At 39.1% G+C, this 25,879-nt stretch overlaps 2 protein-coding genes across 3 annotated transcripts in view; one reads left to right on the top strand and one right to left on the bottom strand.

The window, feature by feature from the left end:
* PROS1 (protein S) overlaps positions 1-8,745 on the bottom strand; it is a 61,406-nt gene extending 52,661 nt beyond the window's left edge. The window contains exon 1 of the mRNA XM_081798443.1: positions 8,553-8,745. Coding sequence (XP_081654569.1) covers positions 8,553-8,628 — 76 coding nt within the window. The 5' untranslated portion in view covers positions 8,629-8,745. The remainder of the gene's footprint in view (positions 1-8,552) is intronic.
* A 5,877-nt stretch (positions 8,746-14,622) lies between these two features.
* Positions 14,623-25,879, top strand: part of ARL13B (ARF like GTPase 13B) — a 68,495-nt gene continuing 57,238 nt past the window's right edge. The window contains exon 1 of one of the 2 annotated variants that reach the window (XM_006728440.3): positions 14,623-14,973. In XM_006728440.3, the coding sequence (XP_006728503.1) occupies positions 14,915-14,973 (59 nt within the window). In that variant the 5' untranslated portion in view covers positions 14,623-14,914. The remainder of the gene's footprint in view (positions 14,974-25,879) is intronic. The other variant, XM_081798441.1, reaches the window with a different exon arrangement.

The following is a 25,879-nucleotide window of genomic DNA, read 5'->3' as shown; positions in this document are numbered from 1 at the left end:
ATTTAGGTAAAAAGGATTTGCATCACCCAATAGAAAAAGAGTCAAGACCTACTATTTGTTTTTGCATCACCAAGGTGAGTTTTTTTCTTCTAGCATTAACAAAACATTACCCTCAATCAAAGCTTTAAATTTAAAGATAATCTGAGTTTTGCTAATGTCATATATCATCTTGCCCTTTTTGATTAACTGACTGGAATCCTAAAACCCCAATCCCACACCTGATAAAAATTCCAGTGTCTCTCAAGACTTCGTCCTAGGGCACCTGGGTGGCTCAGTCTTTAAGTGTCTGGGCTCCCTGCTCAGCGAGAAGCCTGCTTCTCCCTCTCCCACTCCCCCTGCTTCTCCCTCTCCCACTCCCCCAGCTTCTCCCTCTCCCACCCCCCTTGCTTGTGTTCCCTCTCTCACTGTGTCTCTCTTGGTCAAATAAATAAATAAAATCTTTAAAAAAAATAAAAAAGATTTCTTCCTCCTTTTGGAGCTGAAGTTCTTATGGTCAGTATTGGCTTTGAGTGTTAGCTTTCACTAAACTCTTCACCTCAGTTGTATCTTATGGAACTATTCCCTTCTCTTCATTCTTAATCCAGTTAGATATGGAAATCAACCTCTTCTGAAGAAACCCTGAGAGTAGGAGGCAGGGGGGAGGTACAAAGGGCTATAGTTTACATTAAAACAACTTTTGCAATTTAAAGTCAAGTCTTAAGCCAGTTCCTAAAGGTCCTCTGTCCACCTCACATATAATAATTTCTTAATGGATGGGGCGCCTGGGTGACTCAGTCAGTTAAGCATCCAACTCTTCATTTCAGCTCAGGTCATGATCTCAGGGTCGGGAGATTGAGCCCCGCGTTGGGCTCCATGCTCGGTGTAGAGCCTGCTTAAGATTCTCTCTCTCCCTCTCCTTCTGTCCCTCTCCCTCTGTCGTCCCCCTGCTCGTGCTCTCTCTCTTCTCTCTCTCTCTAAAAAAAAAAAAAAATCTTACTGAAGGCATTCCTAAAAGCTGCATTGTCTTGCCATATGGCTCAGCTTCTTTTCTCCCTTCTCTGACATCTTCTCCCCTTCCCTCTCCCTGGTTGCCTCCTACTTCCACCCCTGCAACTTCTATTTACTTCTCATGCAGAACCATTTATCAACCTTTTCTCCTATCTCCTTAGACACCAGCATGATTCAAATTTTAAGTGTGCATAGGAATTACCCGGGGTCTTCTTAAAATGAATATTCTAAATCAGTAGGTCTGGCATGAGGCCAGAGATGCTTCATTTCTAATAAGCTCCCAGGTAATGCTGCTGTTACTGGTTCATGAACTACTCTTGAGTAGCAAAGTTATAGACCATGTTTTAAGGACTTCACTTTCTAAACCTAAAGCCACTTCTCAAGGTAAAATAATAAGAATTCTCACAAAAGAAATAATTTCAGTATTAACTGTTACCATATTTTTTTCACCCTGCTACATTAACAGCCAGTTCAATGTCATTATACTATGTCCCCAGCTTAGGTCTGTTGGGCATGGTTAATTATGCCCTCTCTATTTAACAAATAGATAGTTAATACAACCTCACATTTTGTAATCTGTATTACCAAAGGTTAAATGAGCAATATGTGTTTGTGCTTCTCTTAGAGGAAGAAACAGTAATCTTAACCCTAGGGGAAGAATATTTGTAACAGAGACAATGCTGACCAAATATTCCATGTGCTTCCTTGGGTTGGGGCTATTGGAATTATAAGTGGAATGGAGTTTTGTCACTTTCATGCACAAGCAAACGTCCTCCATTGATCTCCTCTCTCCTTCCTCTCATTGGAGAGATCAATACACTTGGAAGAGAACACCGCAGATGAGACCTCAGCTCTGGCGAACCCCTTGATCTTAGCTTTGTGAGACCCTGAGCAGGTCCCTGGACTTGTACCTGGACTAATGAGTTAATAAAATGGGGGCGCCTGGGTGGCTCAGTTGTTAAGTGTCTGCCTTCGGCTCAGATCATGATCCGAGGGTCCAGGGATCGAGCCCCACATTGGGCTCCCTGCTCCGCGGGAAGCCTGCTTCTCCTTCTCCCACTCCCCCTGCTTGTGTTCCCCATCTCGCTGTCTCTCTGTCAAATAAATAAATAAAAATTTTTAAAATAAAATAAAACTCAAGTAAAAATTATTAAAAAAATAAATTACATTGTTTTAAGAGGCTAAGTTCGTGGCAATTGGTTACACAACAATAGAAAACTAATACAAAAAGGCCTATGTAATTTTGAATTAGGCTAAATGTATTAATATTGCTGATTTCATTCCATGTGCTAGCTAGGGTCACCAGTTCCAGTTCAAACAGTTGGCTTTGTTGGCTAATGGCATCCTAGACAACTCTGGCACACACTAAATAACTCTGAAAAGCCAGACATTCCTCGGCATAATATCAAAGAAAGAATTGACAAGGACTAGGAGATAGATTCTGGCTTGGATCTTTCACGTGGTTCCTACCTATTCACTTTCTCACTTATCCATCCCACTCCCCATTATGAAATAAAAGAATGTATGTTCATGATTATCATAGATATCAATTAGTAAGGAAATCACTGGGCTTGCTAAAAAGCATTTTACTGGATGTTCTCCCTATATTGGAAATGCTAATGGCAGGGCCTGCAGTGAAACAGGGCTCCCAGATCTCAGGGGGAATGGGAGGAACCCAGGGTGGCTGAGCTTAGTTGGCAGCTCATATTCACGTGAATCAAAGTCAGGGTGAGTGTAGTGATCAAATCTTGGAGAAAGAATTAACAGGTGAACATCTCCCTAGAATGAGATGGGAAGACAACCCATAAAATTCCTCATTAACTTTTGTATTCAAAACTCCCTGGGTTAGTAAAATAGAGGTTGTACAATTCAAAGAAATCACCACCTCTCCTTAATTACCAATCTTGAATCAGTTGATGGATCCAGAACTTCTAGAATGAAGGAGAGGAGAGATGCCCTTGAAGAAGCATCCTGTATACGGTGAACTTTTCTTCTTGTTTTCTCCCACGCAGATTAACTGCACTGGGTAACTGCACTGAGGGAAGAGATTCCAAAGATTTCTAGTGATTATTAGATATTGGCCTGTAGAGAAGAAAAAACATCTAAAATCTAAGGTTTGCTGCCTAGAACTGAGGCCCATGAGGGTCAGTTGATTAAGGGCATTGTGTCCTACAAGTACCTAACTATAGGTCCAATAAAACCCAAACTCCAAACTGTGTTTCCTTCCCCAGGCATGAGCTATTTTCAGCAACAATTTGGTCATGCTGGAATATTCCTGCCCAAGTGAAAGACAAGTTTTTATATACCTGGGCATTCAACACTGAGATGGAAGCATACATATCGGTGGACCCCTTATTGTTGAGGCATATTCCATTTTTAGGTACTCCACTCTGGTCTATTTATCATATGAGTCCAAAAGCTGCCAGATGCAGATGGAAACCAGAATAAGAAAATGCTCTCTAGCTAGTTCAAAGTTCGAATCAAGCAGTCTGTCAGTCAGACTAGCCAGTGACCCATCAGATCCAATTATGTCAAATTGTCCCTAGGACGGCAGGGTCCTCTGGTACTATCCAAGGCACCACAGCAAGTCCCCAAAGAAGAATTTCAGTAGAGGTCCTTACGATTTGAGAGCAAGTCACATTTCCTTCTGCCAGTAATTAGTCTACCCTTGAGAAACTGTTCTTGGCATCCTTTCAGACTTTAGTGAAGTCTGCAAATACAACCACAGGACACCTGGTGACCAGGTGATTTAAACAGCTCATTGTGAACTGGATGCTACCTTTTCCATCTAGCCAGAAACTTAGTTGTGACAGAAGTTCAGCCGTGACGTGTTCCCGTGGTGTGAATAGGATGGGACTATAGGCACAACTAAGTGGTCTATGCAGGCTGCTCACTCTCCTGATGTGAAGAAGTCTTACCTCAACCCCTCTTTAAAGTCTCACGAGGAAAAGCCTATGACCAACCTAGTGAGGATGAAAATCAACCTACTGAAGACAAAATCTCTGACAGATACTTCTTTGTGATAGACCAACACGGGCCAGAGGGAGACCTGCTATGAAGCCACAGCCTGCAATGAACAAACAAACGACAGCCTCTCTCAAGGGTGATCCTGAGGAGAAACAGAATGTTTGGAGAAACGAACACCTCACAATGGGCAGACATATAAGCAGTATTTCTCAGTGTCCACTTTGCTTAGAATGAGATCTGGATCTATTCTGCTTCCTGAATGGTTGAAAATGGTCTGTCTATATGTTCAGAGACCCATAAAAAGCTAGATATCAGGTCGAGAGACAAGGTTGTTTGGTAAGAATTGCCCAGAGCTGAGACTATTTGTGTTCCAGGGGAATACTCACAAGATAGCCCCACACCAGAGAAGTTCTTAATAATAAGAGGGGATAGAATGGTCCACTTAAGGATTGTCCGTTGTGTTTCTTCTCAAGGCAATCTAGTGCAAGGGTCACAAGGATCTTATTTGGAAAAAGGAGTTTCGCAGATGATCAAGTTAAGACAAGGCCATGAGGGTGAGCTCTAATCCAATATGACTGATGTCTTTATAAAAAGGGGAAATTTGGAATAGAGACACTCATGTACAGGGGGAAGATGATGTGAAGACATAGGGAAAATGCCATCTACAAGCCAAGAAATGTCTGAGGCTACCAGAAGCTGAAGAGAGAGGCATGAAACAGATTCTCCTTCATAGCTCCCAGAAGGAATCAATCCTGCTGACACCTTAATCTCAGACTTCTAGTCTCCAGAACTGTGAGACAATAAATTCTGTTGTTTAAGCTACCCAGTTTGTGGTACTCTGTTATAGCAGCATAAGAAGCTAATTCAATGACCTATTCTCACATTTTTTGCTTTTTTCTTCCCTTGCAACTGTCTTTTGCTCATCTAGAAATTGGTAAACCAAGAAGAAATGCATTCACTATGGGACCTAATAGATTTTCCACTGAATTAGAAGCTGAGACTGCTATGTAGCCATTTCAAGTTCTTTATTCCTGTTGAAAAAAAATTAAAAAGAAGATTATACTGGTATGACAATAATCAAGGCAAAATAGTGTTTTTGCCACATCTAAATCAAGTCTAGAAGGAGTGCTACTCCTTCAAGATGACTATTATACACAACAGAAATTATAAAAGAAGAGATGGCCACAATCATCCATAGGTAGGAACAACAAGGCTCAGACTCTTCCTGAATAAGGGCGTGGTTCATCTCAGAGAGAAGACAAAAAAATCCAACATAAGCGAACTGCATGAAAGCAAGAGACAAGTGAATTGGGGAGTGAAGGAGGTCATAAATACCAGCTCCCACTCAAAAGGAAGAGAGGCCACCCCAAAGTACTTGTATTCTTTTGCTTGTTTTTTTAGTATGATTATTTTTTGGCATACGAGATGGATTGTAACAATGTATTGTTTCATCCATAAAGCATAGCACGGTGACATGGGATTGTGACCGAACAAGACGAGGCACGGACATCACTTGATGACAGTAAACTAAGAAATGGTAGCCATGAGCCTTCCTCTTTGGGTGCGGTGACTGGAATCTATTAAGGAGAAGGTCCTTTCTGCTGTTCTCAGTTATTTGTATTATATTAAAATATGTGCATTATACTTGAAATATTTCCAAATGGTGTATATGGAAAGAAGGGCGTGTGTGTATGTTGTACAGCCAATAATTAGCATGTGTAGACTTCTTTGTTTCTGCTTCCTTTGCAGCTTCCATTCCTTTGTGGGAGATGTGCAGACACTTCTGATTCTAGGGAGCTGTCAGTCACAGGACTCCAGAGACATGTTAAGCCAAAATGATCAAGTTCTCTCTTCTGGGAATTTCAGTCATGGGCAGGGACACCCGGACTAGAAGACAGTTAGAACCCAGTCATCTGATAGCAGCTCCTAACACAGACAGCATGTGACTTCCCATTATATAGATCACTGAAATGCCTAAGTCCCTGGCTTCTGTTGGCCTAGTTATTCAACATGCCATTCAGTAGTCTTACAATAAATCCACTCAGCTTCCTTCCTTAGTTAGCAAGTGTTCATTATTGTTGCTAGTAGCTAAAGAATATTGATATATGTACTATCAGGCTTCTCATTTTTTCTCATAATATCTTGAAAATTTAAATATAGATCATTTAGCTATAAAGAGGATATTGAACTTGGTGGACAGGAAAGGTTTATTATGAAGCATTACCATGTAGAATGGATGGTAAGAGAATATGGCACAGGGTATCATTGCTATACCAGAAATTGTCTCTAACTCTTCCCAACCTTAATAAAATCTCTCCAACAGTGCAACATTTTGAACTCTGAAATAAAGGGAATTTTTAAAAAAAAAAGACAGATAAACAATGAATAATTAGAGAAGGAAAGAAGAGAGCAAAAAAGAGAAAGCAGATATGAGTCATTAATGTCAAGGGTAGACTGCATCCACCTAGCAGTGGAAGTCTGGATAGGACCAAACTAGCGCAGCCAGAGAACATCGCTTTTCTCCTATTTCTCCTCACCACAGCCTTTAGTGGCAAATGATGGAATATGTACACAGTATATATTTTAAATCTATCTCTCTGCCCCTTTCTGTCTGTCTCTCTCTTATATTTACTAACAATATAAGAGATAGTAAAAATATCTTTCATATATATAAATGTCTGCAAAGTCAGTTAACATCTCTGACCAATTCTTTATTATTAAAATGAAGAAGTTGAACTGGATAGATTCTAACAACTCTCAAAACTAAAACCTTTTTCTTTAAATAGCAATTATATTTCCATGGACTAACCAATGAGTTATAAATCAAATATTTAGAGTTCTAATTCTATTTCAAATTTAAAATCTTAGGGAGTAAAAACATTCCATCTGTACCTCAGTCTCCCCATCAGCTAACCAAAGATTATTTTTAATCCAGTTAAACTACTCATACTTTTTAAAATAAAGGCAATATAGGGCCAACTATTCTTTATGTCATATATTTGTACTATTAATTTCTCCACTCTATCATAACAAATATATTTCATCATATATATGGTTTGATTACTTGTGTTTAACATGCACAGACGTATACATCATTTTTAACTGTGTCTAGATTCAGTGAAAATGTAACAATCTCTACAAAAAGAAAGGATTTAGCACATTCCTGTGATGACAAGCAGTGAGTGTGGGAAGAAACTTTTGCTTCTTTGGTTACCAAGCAAATATTTGATTGTTGTAATGAACTACATAAATAATGAATTTATACGCATATGGTCCACATACAGGCTTAGTGATAGTGGTTTGAATAGCAATGCTGCTATTGCAGCTCTTTAATATAAGATCAATAAATCATGTTTTACCTTTAAATTAGAATTTTAAAATACCTCAATCATCCTAATCAGTTAACTAGTACAAACTAGTGGAATGTTAGTAAATTCCTACTTAAGTCTCCTAAAATTACCATCTTTGAAAAGTTTCCACAGGAGCTTTAGGCAGCCTAAAAGTTTTTGCAATTCAGAGTTTATCTCTCCCATGCCATTTCCTGAGAATAAAAAACGCAGCACAAGTAAGCATTTTTAATCAATGACCATGCTTAAACTTTGAAAATGAACAAATTAACTGGCAATCAAAATGTACTAAATGCCAAGGGGTGTCTGGGTGGCTCAGTTGGTTAAGTGTCTGCCTTTGGCTCAGGTCATGAAAACAGAGTCTTGGGATTGAGCCCCATATCAGGCTCCTTGCTTAGCAGGGAGTCTCCTTCTCCCTCTCCCTCTGCCCCTCCCCCGAGTTGTGCGCTCTCTCTTACTCTATCTCTAATAAATAAATAGATAAAATCTTTTAAAAAAATGTACTAAATGCTTTGATATTCCTTATATACTTTTCAGAGAAAACTGAACATCCTGCCTTGAATCCACCCATGGGAACATAAAGAACTGGAAATACAAAGATAAAGTACAGAGAATTCATGCCATGACCTCAGATCAGTGACAGTGTCAAAAATACTTTGTACAAAATGATCTGAGAAACACAACATTTAGCAGTCCTTTTGATTTCAAGGTTAGAAAATGACATCTGCCTCCTGCTATGCAAACCAGCAGTGATCCTAAAACAATTGGTTTGTCAATGTTGAGATAAGCAAACCAAGCTCAAAGTCCAGAAATTGCAAAAGGGAGGTAAAATTTCAGCAAGGGGTGTTGGCTGGGGACAGCCGCTTGTACCAAGAGAAAACCTAGTAGGCTACCTTTTTCTCTCTATTGTTATACTGGAAAGTGCTCATCCTTGTCCTCTGGGAACTTCAGCTGCTGAGGGCAAATGGGTAGGTGTTGCAATGCCTTCATTGTTATTTAGTGTCCCCCAGGTTTTTGAATCCGTCCAGTAGCCAACAGTTGACTCCTAGAGCAGGGCAAAAATTGCCCCTGCCCCACTGTTACACAGCCCGCTAGATCCACTGGCTGCTTCCGTCAGCCCGGAGATTGTCGGGACTTACTGGAAACTTTCTAAAAGCTGGCTGCAGCCGGAGCAAAGAAAATCCTACCAAGAGGGCTCCGGGTTCAGTTGCGCTGCTGCGGAGAGAAGACAGCACGCTATTGATTACTCACAGTTTGCCTCGGAGACTGGGAGCACTAGGATGAGGCACGCCAGTAGCGCCCCGCAGCGCCCACCCAGGACCCTCATTGCGAAGCGGGGGGAGGCGCGGGCGGGGACCAGGACGGTGGCGCGTCGCGGCGGGGACCTGCGAGCCCGGGCGCCGCTCACTGAGGACTGCGGCGCGGCGGCGCCTGCGAGCGAGCGCTCGGGCAGAATAGCGGGAGCCGGGGGCGGGGGGACCGCCCGCTCCCAGCCCCCAGCCCGAGAGGGGAAGTGATAACAAGGACATTTCCAGGAAGCTTTTCAAAGCTGGGGGCAGGGCTCAGGGAGAGTGGTGGAGGCCTAGTAAACACTGGCGAGACATCCTTCCTCGTCCCATGTTTCATTCCCTGTCTCCGCGCTGTGAACCTTCCCAAGGCGAAGGGGAAGGAAACGTAGTAGAAACCGCCAGCGAGCTAGGGTGAGAGGCTGAGTGGCCCGGGGAACTTTGAGGACTCCGAGGACGGGGTGTCCAGGTTTAGAAGGAAAAATCCTGCAGAGACAGACTGACGTTGAGATGAAGACATTAATCAAACCTAGAAGCGAGTAACTTCATGAAGGCGCCAGAGAACAGAGATAATGGAAGCAAATGGGATAGTTTTGATCATCCAGTTTTCTTTTGTTCTTGCATTTATGGTGTTAAAAAAAATATTTTGAGAAAAAAAATGAGAATGTATCAAATTCCATCACCTTCAAACAGCTCATTTTAATTTTTGCAATATAACCTCTACGTTTTGTGCTTAGACATACACATCTGAAATGTTATGTAATGTTTAAGACTGCATCTGGAGCTAAAACGCCTGATTCAAATCTCAATACTTTAATCACTTACTAGTTCTGTAACTTTAAGCAAATTGTTTAACCTCTCTAAGCCTCAGTTATATCTTCTGTAAAATGGGGATAATAGTGGGTTTTCATAATGTTAATGTAAGGATTTAAGAGATAACACATGTAAAGCAATTACTATGCGTTAAATAGTATTACTGAAGGCATATTTACTATTATCACTTCTAGAATTTCTGCCCAAATGAGCCTGTCAATTGATTTCCTATGTGTGTGTGTGAAATTCCATAGGCTGATCATCTTTCAAGGGGCTCTTCTTATTCTAGCTTTCTGTGGTTCTGTGACCCAACTGGATGGAAGTTGATATTAGTCACTTTTTCTGATAAGAACACTTGTGAAGGGATTACTGAATATATCTATTACCCTTCCCTCTTTGAAATTCTTTTCCTTCTTGCTGTGTCTGACTCTATCATATTAATCTATTTGCCAGTTTATTCCCAGCCCCAAGTGATTTAATTTTTAATATAATTCTAATCTCTGTAGAATTGTTTGGTGTGCTGACAATCATAGCATTAAACAAAATGACCTTTAAGTAATATATTTAACTATTAAATTTAAATGCATTTAAGCTAGGAGTCTTTCAAGTAATGGTTCGATTTGGGAATCTCCTCATCTTGTGAGGAGGAATTAAGAGCTGAATATCAATTTTGAAATCTCAAAATTTCACAAGGAGAGAAAACTTCCAGAATCATGAATCAACAACATTCATAGCCATCTCTAATATCCTCAATATAAAAAAGAATATAAAAAGTTTGAAGAAGGGAATGTTAGAGAAGCATAAGTTACCCAAAAGAAATCTTGCTGTCCTGAAAAGTTCAAGAGATTAAAGTGATTATCTTTTTAATACCATAAAGGTGCAACACAGTGTCAGCAATTTGTCAGTGATGAAAAATTATGTATCTTACCTCTACTGTAATGTCAAACTTTGAAAAATCATATACTGAGATGTTTAATAATAAAATTTAATAATACATCTTTGGATAAAATTTTCAGGTTTTTAACTTATCTCAGAAGTTTACTTTGTGAAGATGATATCTGGCTTCAGCTCAATAAATTAATACTTAGTCAATTTCACTTGCCCAAAATTTATTTTTAGTACATTTCTAAATATGTTTGTAAGTTTGTTTTAAAAGGAGTAATTTCCATTGTTTTACTTTGAGAATGTTACCTTGTTAAATGTTTGCAAAATGGATTAGAGCAAGGAAAGTTTAGAAACCAGGTAACATTTATACAAGAGACAAGTGTTGATGAAGATGTGGAGAATGGTAGGAATGTATATTTATGGAAAATACTATAGGAAGTTCCTCAAGAAACGAAAACTGGAGCTACCATATGATCCAAGAATCCCACTTCTGGGTTTATATACAAAGGAATCACTATCTGGAAGCCATTTCTGTACTCCCATGTTCATTAGAGCATTATTCACAGTAGCCAAGGTAAGGAAACCACAACCTAAGTCTAATCAATGGATGAATGGATAAAGAAAATGTGATATAGAGATAGAGATAGATATGGATATCTCACATTTATGTATGACATTTGGGCAGTATGCTAAGTGAAATAAGCCAGATAGAGAAAGATAAATACTGCATGGGATCACTTACATGTAGAATCTTAAAAAAAAAGGGGGGGTGGCGATTGGGTGTCTCAGTCAGTTAAGCGTTTTCCTTTGGTTCAGGTCATAATCTCAGGGTCCTAGGATTGAGCCCCACGTCGGGCTCTCTGCTCAATGGGGAACCTGCTTCTCCCTCTCCCTCTCCTTCTGCCCCTTCCCCCAGCTCATGCTTGCATTCTCTCTCTCAAATAAAAAAAATTAAAAAAAAGCAAATTCATAGAAACAAAGAATAGGTTGCCAGGATCTGGGGAGTAAGGAAATGGGAAGAAGTTGATAGGGTATAAACTGAAAGTTTATATACCCTTTCACAGCATGGTGACTCTAGTTAATTATACTATATCATACACTGAAATTTGCTAAGAGAGTAGATCTTAAGTGTGTTCTCAAAAGAAAAAAAAAGAAAGATAACAATGTGAGGTGATGGATGTGTTAATTAACTTGATTGTGGGAATCATTTTTACCATGTATGCATATATTAAGTCATCATATTGTACTTTTAAAATATATTATAATTTTGTCAATTATCCTTCAATAAAGCTGGAAAAAGAAATCAAGTAACATTTAAGATGCTAAATAATCCCTGGGGGATTAAATAAGAGTCTTAGCTAGAATGACAGCAAGGTTGTTTTCATCATTCAGAATAAACTAGATTACACTATGGTGAAATAGTCATGGAATTACAATGGTTTAAGGTAAGTGTTTATTGCTTACTCATGGGAAGTTCACTGCAGGACTTTCTGGGCAGACATCTTCATTGTGTTGGCTCAGCATTTCATACTGTTTGATTTAACAGTATTTCAAAGTTAATATAGTCTTCCACAATTTCCATTTCACTCACATTTCACTGGACAAAGCAAGTCCCATGACTTCTAGAGGGTGGGAATAGCTATCTCATATGTTTGGAAAAGGAAAACTGAAAATAGTGTACAGTGCTTATGTCTACCAAACCACTTAATGTATTGAAAAACTAATAGTCAACTTAGTTTACTAACTGACCGACTGTATTTTGGCACCAGAAATGTTTGGTAATGTATCATTCTCAGGGAAGACATGAAGTAGAGGTGGGGTTAAATATATTTTGGGGGAACAAGAGGGGTGTTCAGTATAGTTCCAGAAATGCTGAAGGAACATCTGCATAGTAAGTCTCTTCAGGCATAGGAGTAGTAATTGGACTCCAAGAGAACATGTTTTTAAAAAGGAATACAGAGGGATAAGGTCAGATCTTGGAGAGCACGTATGGGAAGCCGAAGGAGGAATGACTAGTGAGATCCAGAATAGTACATAATTGTGAAAAGCCAAGGGAGGAAAGAGTTTTAGAAGAATTAACTGTATTAAATGTATTAAGGGATGAAAAAGAAAATGAGAATTGATTTAGTAATTAGGAAGATATAAGTTACATTAAAAAATGTGTTTTGAGTAGTTCAATGGGGCAGAACCTCAGTCACAGTAAATTGATAAAAAGAATGAACAGAAAAAAAAATAGTGCTTTGGGGTTTTAGTGGTAAGCCACCAGTTTAAAAAGTTGGGTTATGAAAGTAAAGAGTCAACAGAACAGTACTAATCTGGCTCATAGCTAAGGAGGAATTGTGGATCTTTCCTGCCTTGCCTTCTTACCCCCTCTCTACCCTGGAAATTGCAGTCAAAGATCTAGGGAAAAAATGGGGAGCAATATGTTTCAGATGTTGGATCAAGAAGAAATAATCAGAGGAACAGGATTTCAGAAAAGTTGAAACATGATGTTTGTCAACATCGCAGGAAAGTGGTTAACCTTGGAAAAGATGAGGTAGATGTCTTCAGATATTAGACAATGAGAAGAAACAGATAACAGTGAGAAAAGGAAATTTATGAAGGTATAATCTAACTTTCTTCATTAGCACTGTAGAATAGAAGTATTATTGTGTCTGGACAGGACAGTCTGGGCAGGAAAAGCATCCAGCACTGATGAAGGGATGATTCAGTTAAGAAAAACAGTACAGGTCATGTAGCCTTGAGACTGGAAAGAAATTTGAACTTATCAAGTCAGGACAATGAAAATAGTGAACAAGATTCTTAGCAATTAGGAGAAAGAGGTAGGAGGAAATGTGCCATAAATGTTTTTTAGAAAGGTGACAGCAACTTCAAAATCTACTATCTATTATTTGTTAGAAACTGCACTTAGGCTTTATTTCTTTCATTTCATCATCTTAGTGACCCTGCAAAGTAGGTATTTTCATTCCCATTTTGCAGATGGGATAATTGGGTTCAGAGATGGTGAGCTGTAAGGGATGTGTATGAGTTGAATCAGGGTCACATGAATGAGTAAAGAACAGAGAAAAATTTTAAAACTAAATCTGTTGTGGGACGGTGGGTGACTCAGTCAGTTAAGCGTCTAACTCGATTTCAGCTCAGGTCATGATCTCAGGGTCCTGGGATGAACCCTGCATAGGGCTCCATGCTCAGCTTGGAGTCTGCTTGAGATTTTCTCTCCCTCTGCTCTGCCTTCCGCTCATACGCATGTGTGCTCTCTAAATAAATAAAATATTAAAAACAAAAACAAAAACAACAACAAAAACCTAAATCTGTTGTAGCAAACCATTATTTTCCCCTGGACACACTGGGCATCCCAGGGCCCTCTCTCCTTTTACCAAGATTTGAAAAAACATATTTAAGTAGAAATGGAATGGACACACAGGTCCCTACATATCGTGCGGGCATTTTTTTCCCCTACAGGAATGTACTTGCCATTTCTTTTCTCTCTCTCTCTCTATATATATACAAAGAAATGCAGATATTACATATCCTTGTAGATAAACTAAAACATATTAAAAAAAACAGCCAGCAGATCACCATCTCCATCTTGCAGAAACCAAATAGCTAACAATCTAATATTATCTAAAAATCTTCAAAAGAACGTATATCAAAATGTTAATACTTGTTATTTTGGGGTGGTGAATATGAGATTTTATTTTGTTCATCTTATTCCTTTTTCAGTGTTTTTCACATTTTCTACAATGAATATATTATTTCTTTTAGCTCCTGCTAAAAGATACTCATTTATTTTGCATTCATAACCCCCACACACAATAAATATCATACAATTCCATTTTACATTTTATGTAACAAACAGCAATAAACATACAGATTAAAACGTCTGTCATCTGAATTATTAGATAGTTAGCAAATGAGTTTCCCCCTCGTCCTTAATTTATAATAACTGCCCCAGGGTATTGTTTCTGTAGTTGTGCAGCCAGAGTCTGCCGGAGTCCCAGAGGATCCCCCACCCTGCTTCATAAAACAAAACAAAACACGCACAAGATCTGAGATCTCTGGATCTCAGCTGGGGTTAGGGACAGACGAGGAACAACACATTTTGTATGCGTATTCAGAGAAGCCTTGCCCAAGCTCTGTCAGAGATTTTTCAACGCCTCTCTGGACGCTCCGGTTGCCTAGTTACGAGAACCACCTCCCCGCCCCCGCCTCCACAGGGGAAGGGGAGTCCGGCCCCTTCAGCCACTCAGAGGCCCCCACTACGGGCGGTCGCACGATTGGAGTAGTACATGGGCGGTGCTTGGGGCGGGCCTTCCGCGCCTGCGAGGAACGTCAGCACGTCGACGCGGGGGTTTTCTGTGGCCCGGCTCCGCTAACCCTGCTCGGGTCTGTGTATCTGCGCTTTCGGCCCTGCTGTGCCTGGGCGAGGAGGCCGTTGTTGGCTCGCGGGCCCCCGGCGCGGTTGTCAGGGCCTGGTGCAGGGACTGATCGCCTTGACCTCCCTCCCGACTTCTCCGCCTCAGAGGTCCCTGGGAGCGGCTGCGGCCCTCCGGGGACTCGGCCCGGGGCAACCAGGGGCCCATCCCCGCTCGGGGCTCGGATGGGAGGCGGCGGGAGGTGCGGTCTGGCATGTTCAGTCTGATGGCCAATTGCTGCAGCTGGTTCAAGCGGTGGCGGGAGCCCATCAGGTAAGCTGGAGCCGGCTGCCCGGTGCGGTCGTGGAGTGTAGGGACAGCTGTGCCCCGAGGGGCCGGTTGGGGGGGGGCACACCTCTCCTCTGGGAAGAGTCTCTCTCAGGCCTCGGGGGATGCTTTTGCTCCCAATTTGACTTGTCCCCAGAGGAAGAGGTAGGAGGATGTAGCCTTTTTGTCTAGTTGCATTTAAGTTCTCATCAGTGGTGCTTACTGTTTAAATGGGCTCGAATTTCTTAAAAAGTTGTGGATTTTGTGTATGGAATTGGAAACTATCCGTTGTGTATATTTCCTGTGACGTTTTTGTAATGGGAGGTTTTTTTTTTTTTTAATAGAGAAGCATGGGATAGAGTTTTCATAACATCCACACATTCCTTTCCAACACACACACGCACACATACACTCATTCACTCACTGTTTTTAGGACTTGGGTTTGAAATCTGGCTCCACTGCTTAATAAATTATATGACTTAACCACTTTTGGCCCCACCTTTGTCATATATTAAATGGGGGTGATAATATCTATGCCTCAAGAGTGTTGTATTAAATGAGACTAGCTGATGGAAAGTGTTTTCTTAACTGTAGTGTAGCTTCAGTTTTCATGTGGAATCTAGTTAAGCCTTTAATTGAAAGAGTCCGCTTCTTAACCTTTCATTTTGAAATGCTGGATGTATTAAGATTTAGCACCTGCTACTTGATATTCACGTATTTGTTGAGAAAATACCATGTGCCAGGCACTATGCTAGGCAAGAGTCAGTAAAAATGATGCTTTTTAGGCTTACCCTATAAAGAAACCTTAAGTTTGTTATTCCTTATAAATAATGTTGACTTTTTAATAGTTCTACTTTGGAATTAGGCCAAGGGTAAATTATAACAAAGTTTTGTTTTCCTTGTGATTTGATAAAGGTGTTGTTGGGCAGAGGAATACCACAGAGATGACATGTCTTTCTCAGTATCGAGGGTTGCGTGATGTTGATAGTCTTATTACTTGTAGTGTTAACTTTGATCACTTAGTTATGGTTGTGTCTGCCAGATTTCTCAATATAGTGTTTTTGAGTCAAACAGATTCATGTCTGAATCCTAGGAATTTTGGCACTTTTCCCCCTGTCAAGTGTGGATAATTTTTGTCTTGCAACATTTTGAGAAGAAAATTTATGCAACTACTTGATGCTTTGCAGGTAGCACTCAGTAAATGATACTTCTTTTTTTTTTTTTAAAGATTTTATTTATTTATTCATGAGAGACAGAGAGAGAGAGAGAGAGAGGCAGAGGGAGAAGTAGGCTCCCAAGGAGCAGGGAGCTCGATGTGGGACTCGATCCCAGGACTCTGGGATCATGACCTGAGCCGAAGGCAGACGCTTAACCATCTGAGCCACCCAGGCGCCCCAGTAAATGATACTTCTAAGATTAGGAGACGAGTGCCTATTAGTCAGTTACCCACCTCAATTCATTTTATACTTATCAGTATAGATACCTTTCCCTTCGTCCCTTTCTGTGTTTGTGGAAGAAGGGTTCATTTTTCCTTTTCAAGACTAATTATGGTGGCTGTGCTCTTTATTCCATTTTTTCCTCATTTCTTGGTTAGCTTCAGTTGGTCAGCATTTTGCCAGAGGTCACAGAGAGAACTTCTGGGATACAAGAATAAAGCTAAACTTTTATCCCAAAATTTATTGTTCAGTTTTATCAAAAATACAAAATCTTTCTCTTTTGTCTTCACAGGTTCGCTTCTGTTCTTTCTTTAGAATGTAAACATGCTCAAGCCTCTCTTACCTAAAAAACAACCCAAACTAAATGTTTCCTATTGCTGCTTAACAAATTACTATTAACATAGTGACCTAAAACAACACAAATTTATTATCCTACAGTTCTGAGGCCAGAGTCTAAAATGGGTCAGGAGAGCCTTAGAGCTTTCTGGAGGCTCTGAGAGAGAATCTGTTTTTCTTTGCCTTTTCCAGCAAAAAAAAAAAAAAGAGAGGTTGCCTGCAGTCATTGGCTTGTGGCCCCCTTCTTTCATCCTCAAAGCCAATTGTATAACATCCTTCTTCTCTGATCTTTTATCAGGACTTTAAAAAGTCCCTTTTATAATGACTCTTGTGTTTACATCTGGTCTCCCTGGGTACTCCCAAGATAAGCTCCCCATCCAAGATCCTTAACTTAATCATGTCTGCAAGATTCCTTTTGCCATGTAAGGTAACATATTCACAGGTTCCAGTGATTAGGTTGTAGACATATTTGGGAAGTCATTATTCTGTGTCTACCATAATAAACAACGCTCTGTCCCTGCAGCCACTACCTTTCCCTCTCAGCCTTCACCCCAGACTAACAGTTGGCAATGGATTACTGATACTTTCTCAACTTCATCTCCTCTCATGCATTCCTTAACTTCCTGCATTTGAAGACTTCTGCCCCGACCCTTTAATTCAGTTTGACACTTAAGACCACTCTCTTCTTAAAATTCTCTGGTTTATTTTTCCTGACTTTAAAAATTTTTACCTTTCTGCCTTTGGCCATTTCTTTCTCTGTTTGCCAGTTAGCCTTTCGTCATCTCACTCTCAAGTCTTCCCCAGTGTTCTGTCTTCAACTCTGTTTCTAATGTATATTCTCCCTTCGTGGGCAATTTCACCACATATAGTGACTTCAGTGGCCACTTAAACATTGGCTTTCAAGTCCGTGTGTTTCCAGTACAAAGACTCATCTACCACTTGAAGATTTACATATCCCATTCCACAAGAATCCTCAATCCCAGCACATCCAAAATTGAATTTAGATCCTCTCTCATTTCCATGCTGAATTGCTTCTGCCTTCCTTTTACCCAAGTCAAGCCGGGAGCAATCCTAGATACCTCTTTGTGCTTTGATCTCTCAAATCATAAAGTCTTTTGGTTTCTATGGGCTTAATACCACTTACAAGTCTTACACTCTTTTAGCCTTTCCATATCCATACCTGTTTTAAAGATTTTATTTATTTATTTGACAGAGACAAAGCGAGAGAGGGAACACCAGCAGGGTGAGTGGAAGAGGGAGAGGCAGGCTTCCGGCCAAGCAGGGAGCCTGATGCAGGGCTCCATCCCAGGACCCTGGGATCATGACCTGAGCGGAAGGCAGATGCTTAACGACTGAGCCACCCAGGCACCGCCCCACTGCGCGGTTTTAGATTAAATTTCCATTATTTCTCTCCCACATTTCTTTGACAGACTTTCCACTGTTCCCCTCTGATTAATTCTCTACACTGTTGTCAGTGGTCTTTTTTCCTTTTTCCTTCTGTCCAAATTCCTTATGCCAAATTTGCCGAATTTAAGTTCTCTAGTCCCTCCATTCCTCACCAAATGCTCTTCTTTTTTTGGTTGGCTGTTCCTAATCATTCCTCACTTGTCAGTTGGGAGATTCTCTTTCAGAAAACTTTCTTTGAATTCCATCTAGGTTTTTTACCTTTTCATTGTAATTGCTTAGCACCGTGTATTTGTCTCTACTTATCCATGTATTGTAATGAAATGTTTATTCAACTCTTCTCACCTGTCCTCCAGGATGGCTTGTGGACAGGAGCTGTTGTTATTTAAAAATATTTAAAAGTAATGCTTGTTTATTGTTATTTAAAGGTGATGAATGTTTATGTAGAACATTGAAAGCACAGTTAAGCAAAAAGTGGCATATAAAGTTGCATATAAAGATTTACATTTTGTTGTAGAATCTCTTATATAACTGTAAATTCTCTTTTTATTTGCTGTTTTTACTCATTACCAAATGATCTCCATGGTGAGTCCAATTAACCATCTGACACTACACAAAATTATTAAAATATTATTGACTATATTCCCTATGCTGTATATAACATCCCTGTGACTCATTTATTTTATAACTGGAAGTTTGTAACTCTTAATCCGCTTCACTTATTTCATCTCTCCCTGCTATAGTAACCAACAGTTTGTTTCCTATCTCTGAAAGTTTGTTTGGTTTGTGTGTTTGTTTTTTAGATTCCATAAATAAATGAAAACATATGATACTTGTCTTTCCCTGACTTATTTCACTTAGCATAATACCTCTGGGCCCATCCATGTTGTTGTAAATGGCAGGATTTCATTCTTTTTTTATGGCCGAGTAATATTCCATCGTATATCTATACACCACATCTTTATTCATCTATCGATGGACATTTAGGTTACTTCCATATCTTGGCTATTGTAAATAATGCTGCAGTAAACATAGGGGTGCATGTATCTCTTCAAATTGGTGTCTTTGTTTTCTTCCTATAGATACCCAGAAGTGAATTGCTGGATAGTATGGTAGTTCTATTTTTTTTTTTTTTTTAAAGATTTTATTTATTTATTTGACAGAGAGAGACACAGCGAGAGAGGGAACACAAGCAGGGAGAGTGGGAGAGGGAGAAGCGGGCTTCCCACTGAGCTCCAGGGAGCCCAATGCAGGGCTCGATCCCAGGACCCTGGGATCATGACCTGAGCTGAAGGCAGACGCTTAACCGACTGAGCCACCCAGGCGCCCCTGGTAGTTCTATTTTTAAGTTTTTGAGGAACCTCCATACTCCATATGTTTTCCATAGTGGAAAATTTATGTTCCCACCAACAGTGTACAGGATTTCCCTTTTCTCCACATCTGCACCAACACTTGTTATTTTTTGTCTTTTTGATAATAGCCAATCTGACCAGTGTGAGGTGATACCTTATTTTAGTTTTGATTTGCGTTTCCCTCATGATTAGTGACATTGAGCATCCTTTCATGTGCCTGTTGGCCATCTCTATGTTTTCTTTGGAAGAACATTTGTTTGGGTCCTCTGCCTGTTTTTTAATCAGGTTATTTTTTTGAGTTGTGTCAGGTTATGTATTATCCTAAGTTTTATACATTTGGGATATTAATCCTTTATTGGATGTATGATTTGCAAATATCTTCTCTCATTCAGGAGGTTGCTTTTTTGTTTTGTTGATGGTTTCTATCTGTGTAAATTTTAAACAATAAAGAGATAATAGAATGCTATTTGGCAGCTTTTTATTTATTTTTGCTTTAATCACAATTATTATCTTTTTGCATCTTTACATGTTTTTCATGAACCATCTTTTTAGGTAGAGTAGTGTGGTGTATAGATTGACCAAAGTATGTTTAATTATTCCTGTTACTAAATATTTAGAAAATTAAAAATTTTTCACTATTATGAACAAGGCTTGTGTGGGCACCCTTCTATAAATAGTTTGGAAATGGAATTCAAATGATGATGAGATCAAATGAAAAAGTTTAAGGTATTTGCTATATATTGCCAAATTGCTCTTCAGAAAGGCTTTAAAAAAAACAAAACATATCAACAATCGTTGCTCCTACCAGAAGTGTATAAAAGTGCCTTTTCCCCTCTTCCCCAAGTCACCACTTGTTTTTTTCAGGTTATAGGGAGAAATGCTGTCCACATTTAGTTTCTATTTTTTTGATTCCTATTAAAATTGTTTTTTCCTTGGACTTTTGTATTTCTTCTTTTGGGAATTTCCCAATGATTTCCCTTGCTGTTTTCCTATTGGGGCAGGTGCATTTTCTTATTGAATTTTCTAAGAGATTTTAAATATATATAGTAGTAACCATTTCTCTATAGTATATATTGCAGATATTTTTCTTCCATTTGTTATGTTTGTAAATTTTTTATGGTGTTTGAAGCATAAACATTTAACAATTTTTTATTCAAATACACCATTTAGTGTAATAATTAGATTATATTCCATTATATGTATCCAAGATTATATTCACCTATACTTTTTTCCTAGTACTTTCATATTTTAATTTTTAACATTTAAAACTATTGAAATTTATTTTGTGTATAGGGAACAGCGTTTGTCCTGGACACAGAATACAAGCCATTGTGCTCAGTATATTCGGGACCTTGTAAGTAGGTCCTCACCCTTACGTATTATCATCTACATACTCTAAACTCCTATGATTTATGCCAGGTAGTGTCTAGTTGATGGAATAGTGCATATAAAATGTGATAGAACACGCAAGAGTTGAAAGATGATTTCTAAGATTTTTAGCAAGAATAAAAGACAGGATTTGGGAAGGGGTATAATTTTACTGGGGTCTTGAAGAAATTTTGTGCTTCCTAAGCTTTCCAAGGGCATGAATTCAGAAATGGCTTACCTAAGAGAAGCAGAAAATTAATATCAAGTTAAATGAGAAAAAAATCGGCAAGAAGAATAATGTAATATTACAATTAAAAATAAAAATATTTACTATTATTTAAACAAAAAGAAAAATATAGTAAGTACTCATGTGCCTACTACCCAGATTTTACAAGTATTAAACTTTGGTTATCACATTTCAGTTTTTTCTAAAGAAATAGGTAACAAATCTTTGAAACTCCTTGCTCCTGTCTGTGTTTTTTGATGTCAGAATTCAGCTTATCAAAACTTTACTTCAAATTTATTAGTAAGTTGTTGTTCACTGTGGCCAACTGTAAAAGAGACTCAGATGTTACTTAAGCATTGTGGATTAATGCTTTTTGTACATCTCTGTGGTGTCTGGTAAAAGCGTACCGTGATAGGGTATATCGTCTTTGCTATGGATTTTTTCATTGGGGAAATATTTAGCACCTTAATAGCCATCATTTTGGTTTAAATAAATATAATTGTAAATCCTAGACTGTTTATAGAAATTGCTGAGTTTTTAATTTGTTAATTAAGCTGTACACACAGATTAGCAAGGATTATCTGATGTGCTGTATGCAGAACTGGAATGGTTTACATTTCTTTTTAAACCCCTGGGGCTTCTTGCTTATTCTTAGTAAGTTTAGAATTTTAGGATAAAAAGGGACCTAGAGGCATTCTGATTCTACCCCTTTATATTTTAGAAATAAACAAATTGACACTAAAAATTTGACTTCAGAGCTAGCATATGACCCCAAGTTTGGTCCTCTTTCTATTTATTAATGGTCCATAAATTTAGATAGTGATTTTGATGTAATATTATCCTGGGCTCCACAATCTGGATTAAAATGTCAGAAAATAGTGCACTTGTACAATAAAATCACACCATAATTTTTTTTTGGTAAATTTTTTATTGGTAAATTTTTTATAATATCGATTTTTTTTGTGGTAGGTTTTTTCTTTCTCTCACACATTTATCATAAAATCATGTTCCCAAGTCTTTTTTTCCTTTTTTTTTTTTTTTAAAGATTTTATTTATTTATTTGAGAGAGAGAATGAGACAGAGAGCATGAGAGAGGGGAGGGTCAGAGGGAGAAGCAGACTCCCCGCTGAGCAGGGAGCCCGATGCGGGACTCGATCTTGGTACTCCATGATCATGACCTGAGCCAAAGGCAGCCGCTCAACCGACTGAGCCACCCAGGCGCCCCCCCAAGTCTTTTTTTCCTACGTGTGTTTATGTTACTTATTAAATTTAGAATTTGCTTTATGTAGTTCTAAATATTTTCAGTAATACTAATTTGATGTGTTAAGTTTTTTTTAGTGTTTTGGTGAAATTGTGTTTTTTTTTTTTAAGATTTTATTTTATTTATTTCAGACAGAGAACATGAGTGCAGGGAGAGGGGCAGAGAGAGAGGAAGAGTGAGAAGCAGACTCCGCACTGATCAGAGAGCCCGATGCAGGGCTCGATCCCAGGACTCTTGGGTCATGAACTGAGCCAAAGGCAGCTGCTTAACTGACTGAGCCACCCAAGTGCCCCCGAAATAGTTTATTTTTGACTTGCAAAATATTTTTGAAGTTAGAAATAGTTTTTATGTAATTATCTCATTTGAAGTATTGTCTCCTTAGTTGACAGGTCAGGAAGTTTAGAATTGTAGATGTTCAAATGACTGCAATAATGTCATTCAAAAAAGATTGACAAATCAAGTATTTTCTGAGTCTAAGTTCAAAACTCCAGTATTATGTTGCTTATATTTCTGATATATCAAATTGTATATCTGTTTTATAAAAAGAGACTCTGAGATCAAATATATAAAACAAGCTTTTGACTCTTAATCCCTACTTTTAATTTTTTTTACTCAGATTTATTTCACTTTTAAAAATATTTCTCACTGTTAATTATTACCTTGAAACCTTGAGCACATAAACTTTTTCAGAAAACTCAGCCAGTTTGATGTAAGAAGATAATTTTTTTTAAAGATTTTATTTATTTGTCAGAGAGAGCACAAGCAGGGGGAGTGGCAGGCAGAGGAAGAGGGAGAAGCAGGCTCCCGGCTGAGCAGGGAGCCCAATGAGGGACTCCATCCCAGGACCCTGGAATCATGACCTGAACTGAAGGCAGATGCTTAATGGACCGAGCCACCCGGGCATCCCAGAAGATAGATACTTTTAATTACATTCCCTAAGATTGAACTGTTACTTTTATGTGAAGATTTATATAAATTAAATCCATTGTAGTACTTTATCAACTGAAAATTATATATTTTAATTTTACTTAATATTTACTCAGCAGATGGGGGAGTCGGAAAATATATTATGCTGTTTCATTCAGTAAAGATGCTTAATGTGTGCCCAGCGTGTTTGATGTTGGGGCTACAGAGTTGATTGACAAGTTCTAGTAGAGGACACTGTATGAGAAGTTGCATGAGAAAGTTAATGTCTGTTTGCTGTGGTAACATGGATGGTCAGGAAGGACAGAAAGGATGAGGGGAGTACCTGGACTAGTAGGCCTGCTGGAGGAGAGTGGCAGAAGAGGAGGCTACAGAGTTTGGACTTGATTTTGTTTAAGGATTTTAAGCAGAAAAATGCCATAGTTAGATTTTCATCAATATCATGGTTAGGTTTTATTAACAGCATGCTATTCATGACCTTAGTTAGTGTACCTGTTATTAGGTAATCTACTTTCTATTAGGTCCACGAACTAAGTTATGATTATGATATTGTGTAAAATACCACAATACCTTCAAGATACTGTGATGCAAATGAGCCATACTGGGGTGCCTGGGTGGCTCAGTCGGTTAAGGGTCTGCCTTCAGCTCAGGTCATGATCCCAGGGTCCTGGGATCAAGTCCCACATCGGGCTCCTTGCTCAGCAGGGAGCCTGCTTCTCCCTCTGCTGCTCCCCCTTCTTGTGCTCTCTCTCTCTCTGACACAAATAAACAAATAAAATCTTAAAAAAAAAAGAAAAAGAAAATGAGCCATACTACTTGGCTATCAGATGTGTATCTGTGTGCATATATATAAATGTGAGTAAATTGTAGGCTAAACAAAATGGTTCAAGTTACCCTTTAAAATAATAATGATTATTACTATTTTTACAAGCCATTGTATTTAAACTTGCCATGGAAACTGCTGTTGACTTTTTATGAGCACGTAGGGATGGGTAACTTGTACCCACTCTACTTGCAGGGACAGTATGAATATAAATGGTAGGGTAAAGTAGCTTTGAACTATTAAGACATACTGTATAAATTCAAGGCATTGGTTATTGCAGGGTTTGGGAAAAGATGAGAGCATTTACTGCTGAGTTACTTAATTTGGGACAATTACGAAAAAGATACTTTTATTTTACGAAACTTTGCAGTATTTGATATTGTTCATCTCATAACCCTTCTGGAAACTATTCCCAATGCTGCCATTTCTTTAGTCTCCTCATTTCTTTCTGACTACAGTTTTAAGGGTTTCTTCAAAGGTTCTAAGGGTTCCATGCCCCCCTCGCCCCTGGCTCTTCTCCCTCCTGCGCCCTCCCTGGGATCTTTCATCTGTTCTCATAGTTTTAATTACCAGGTGTACGTCTCATAAACCTAGCACAGATCTCTCCTTCAGCTTCAGACTTCAGTGTGAGATGAGTGAGCACTGTCAACATGTGTAAAACTGCACCCATTCATTCTCTAATCTGGTCCCTGTCTGTTTCTGGAGTCTCATCTCATGGACTCCCTGTTTTGAGTCTTATGCTGTAATAAGAATAGCTATTGGTTGAGCACTTATTTTGTGCCACAGGCATTGAGCACTTTACTTGCAGTGTCATATTTCATTTAACCACATTCCTATGGGATGGATGTTATTATTAACTCATTTTACTGATAAAATTCTGAGAAGTTAAATAACATGGCCCAGGTCATATAACTTGGAAGTGGCAAATCTGGGACTTGAATACAGGTCTAAAACCAAGGTTGTGGCAACCTATCAGATTTGTTACTAGTACAAACAATACTGTACATCTTTTTTTTTTTTTTTTAAAGATTTTATTTATTTATTTGAGAGAGAGAGAATGAGAGACAGAGAGCACGAGAGGGAAGAGGGCAGAGGGAGAAGCAGACTCCCTGCTGAGCAGGGAGCCCGATGCGGGGCTTGATCCCGGGACTCCAGGATCATGACCTGAGCCGGAGGCAGTCGCTTAACCAACTGAGCCACCCAGGCGCCCCAACAATACTGTACATCTTAAAATACCACGAAGTCCTTTCCATCTCAGCCTTTGTAGTTTGATATGTAATTAATGACTCAGGGATAACTGTGATAAGAGTGAAGTGATCACTTTCAACTTCTGGGAAGGTCACATTGTTAACTATTTGTTGATACTAGTTCCTAAGGTAGCAGTATATCAAGTTTACTTTAGACTCAGTGTGTAGTCGTATTGTGTCATGATTATGTGTGAGTCTAACAAGCGTGTTCTCCTTTTGTTTAAGGCTGCTCTAAGGTGTACTCTTAACCCCTGGCTTTAGCAACTCTACATCCTGCCAGTTCTCCTCCCCTCCTTGGTATGGTATCTTCTCAGGCAGTATTCTCAGTTGGAATCTCTTCATTCTCCTACCTTCTATTTTCATCTTCCCCTTGTTTGGCAAACTTTTCCACTTTAACTGCTTAGCCGAAGCATTGCCTTGTCTAAGAAGCTTCCGTGACCTCCTGTATCTTTAGGCTAGATAAAGTCCTCTTGCTCTGTATTACTTTAATATCTTTTATATATAGATGAGCATATTTAACTGTCATAGTGTCACA

Source organism: Leptonychotes weddellii, chromosome 1 (genome assembly GCF_054177405.1).
Source record: "Leptonychotes weddellii isolate Sample4059 chromosome 1, ASM5417740v2, whole genome shotgun sequence".
Classification (NCBI taxonomy): Eukaryota; Metazoa; Chordata; class Mammalia; order Carnivora; family Phocidae; genus Leptonychotes; species Leptonychotes weddellii.
This window is presented reverse-complemented; position numbering and strand designations above follow the sequence as displayed.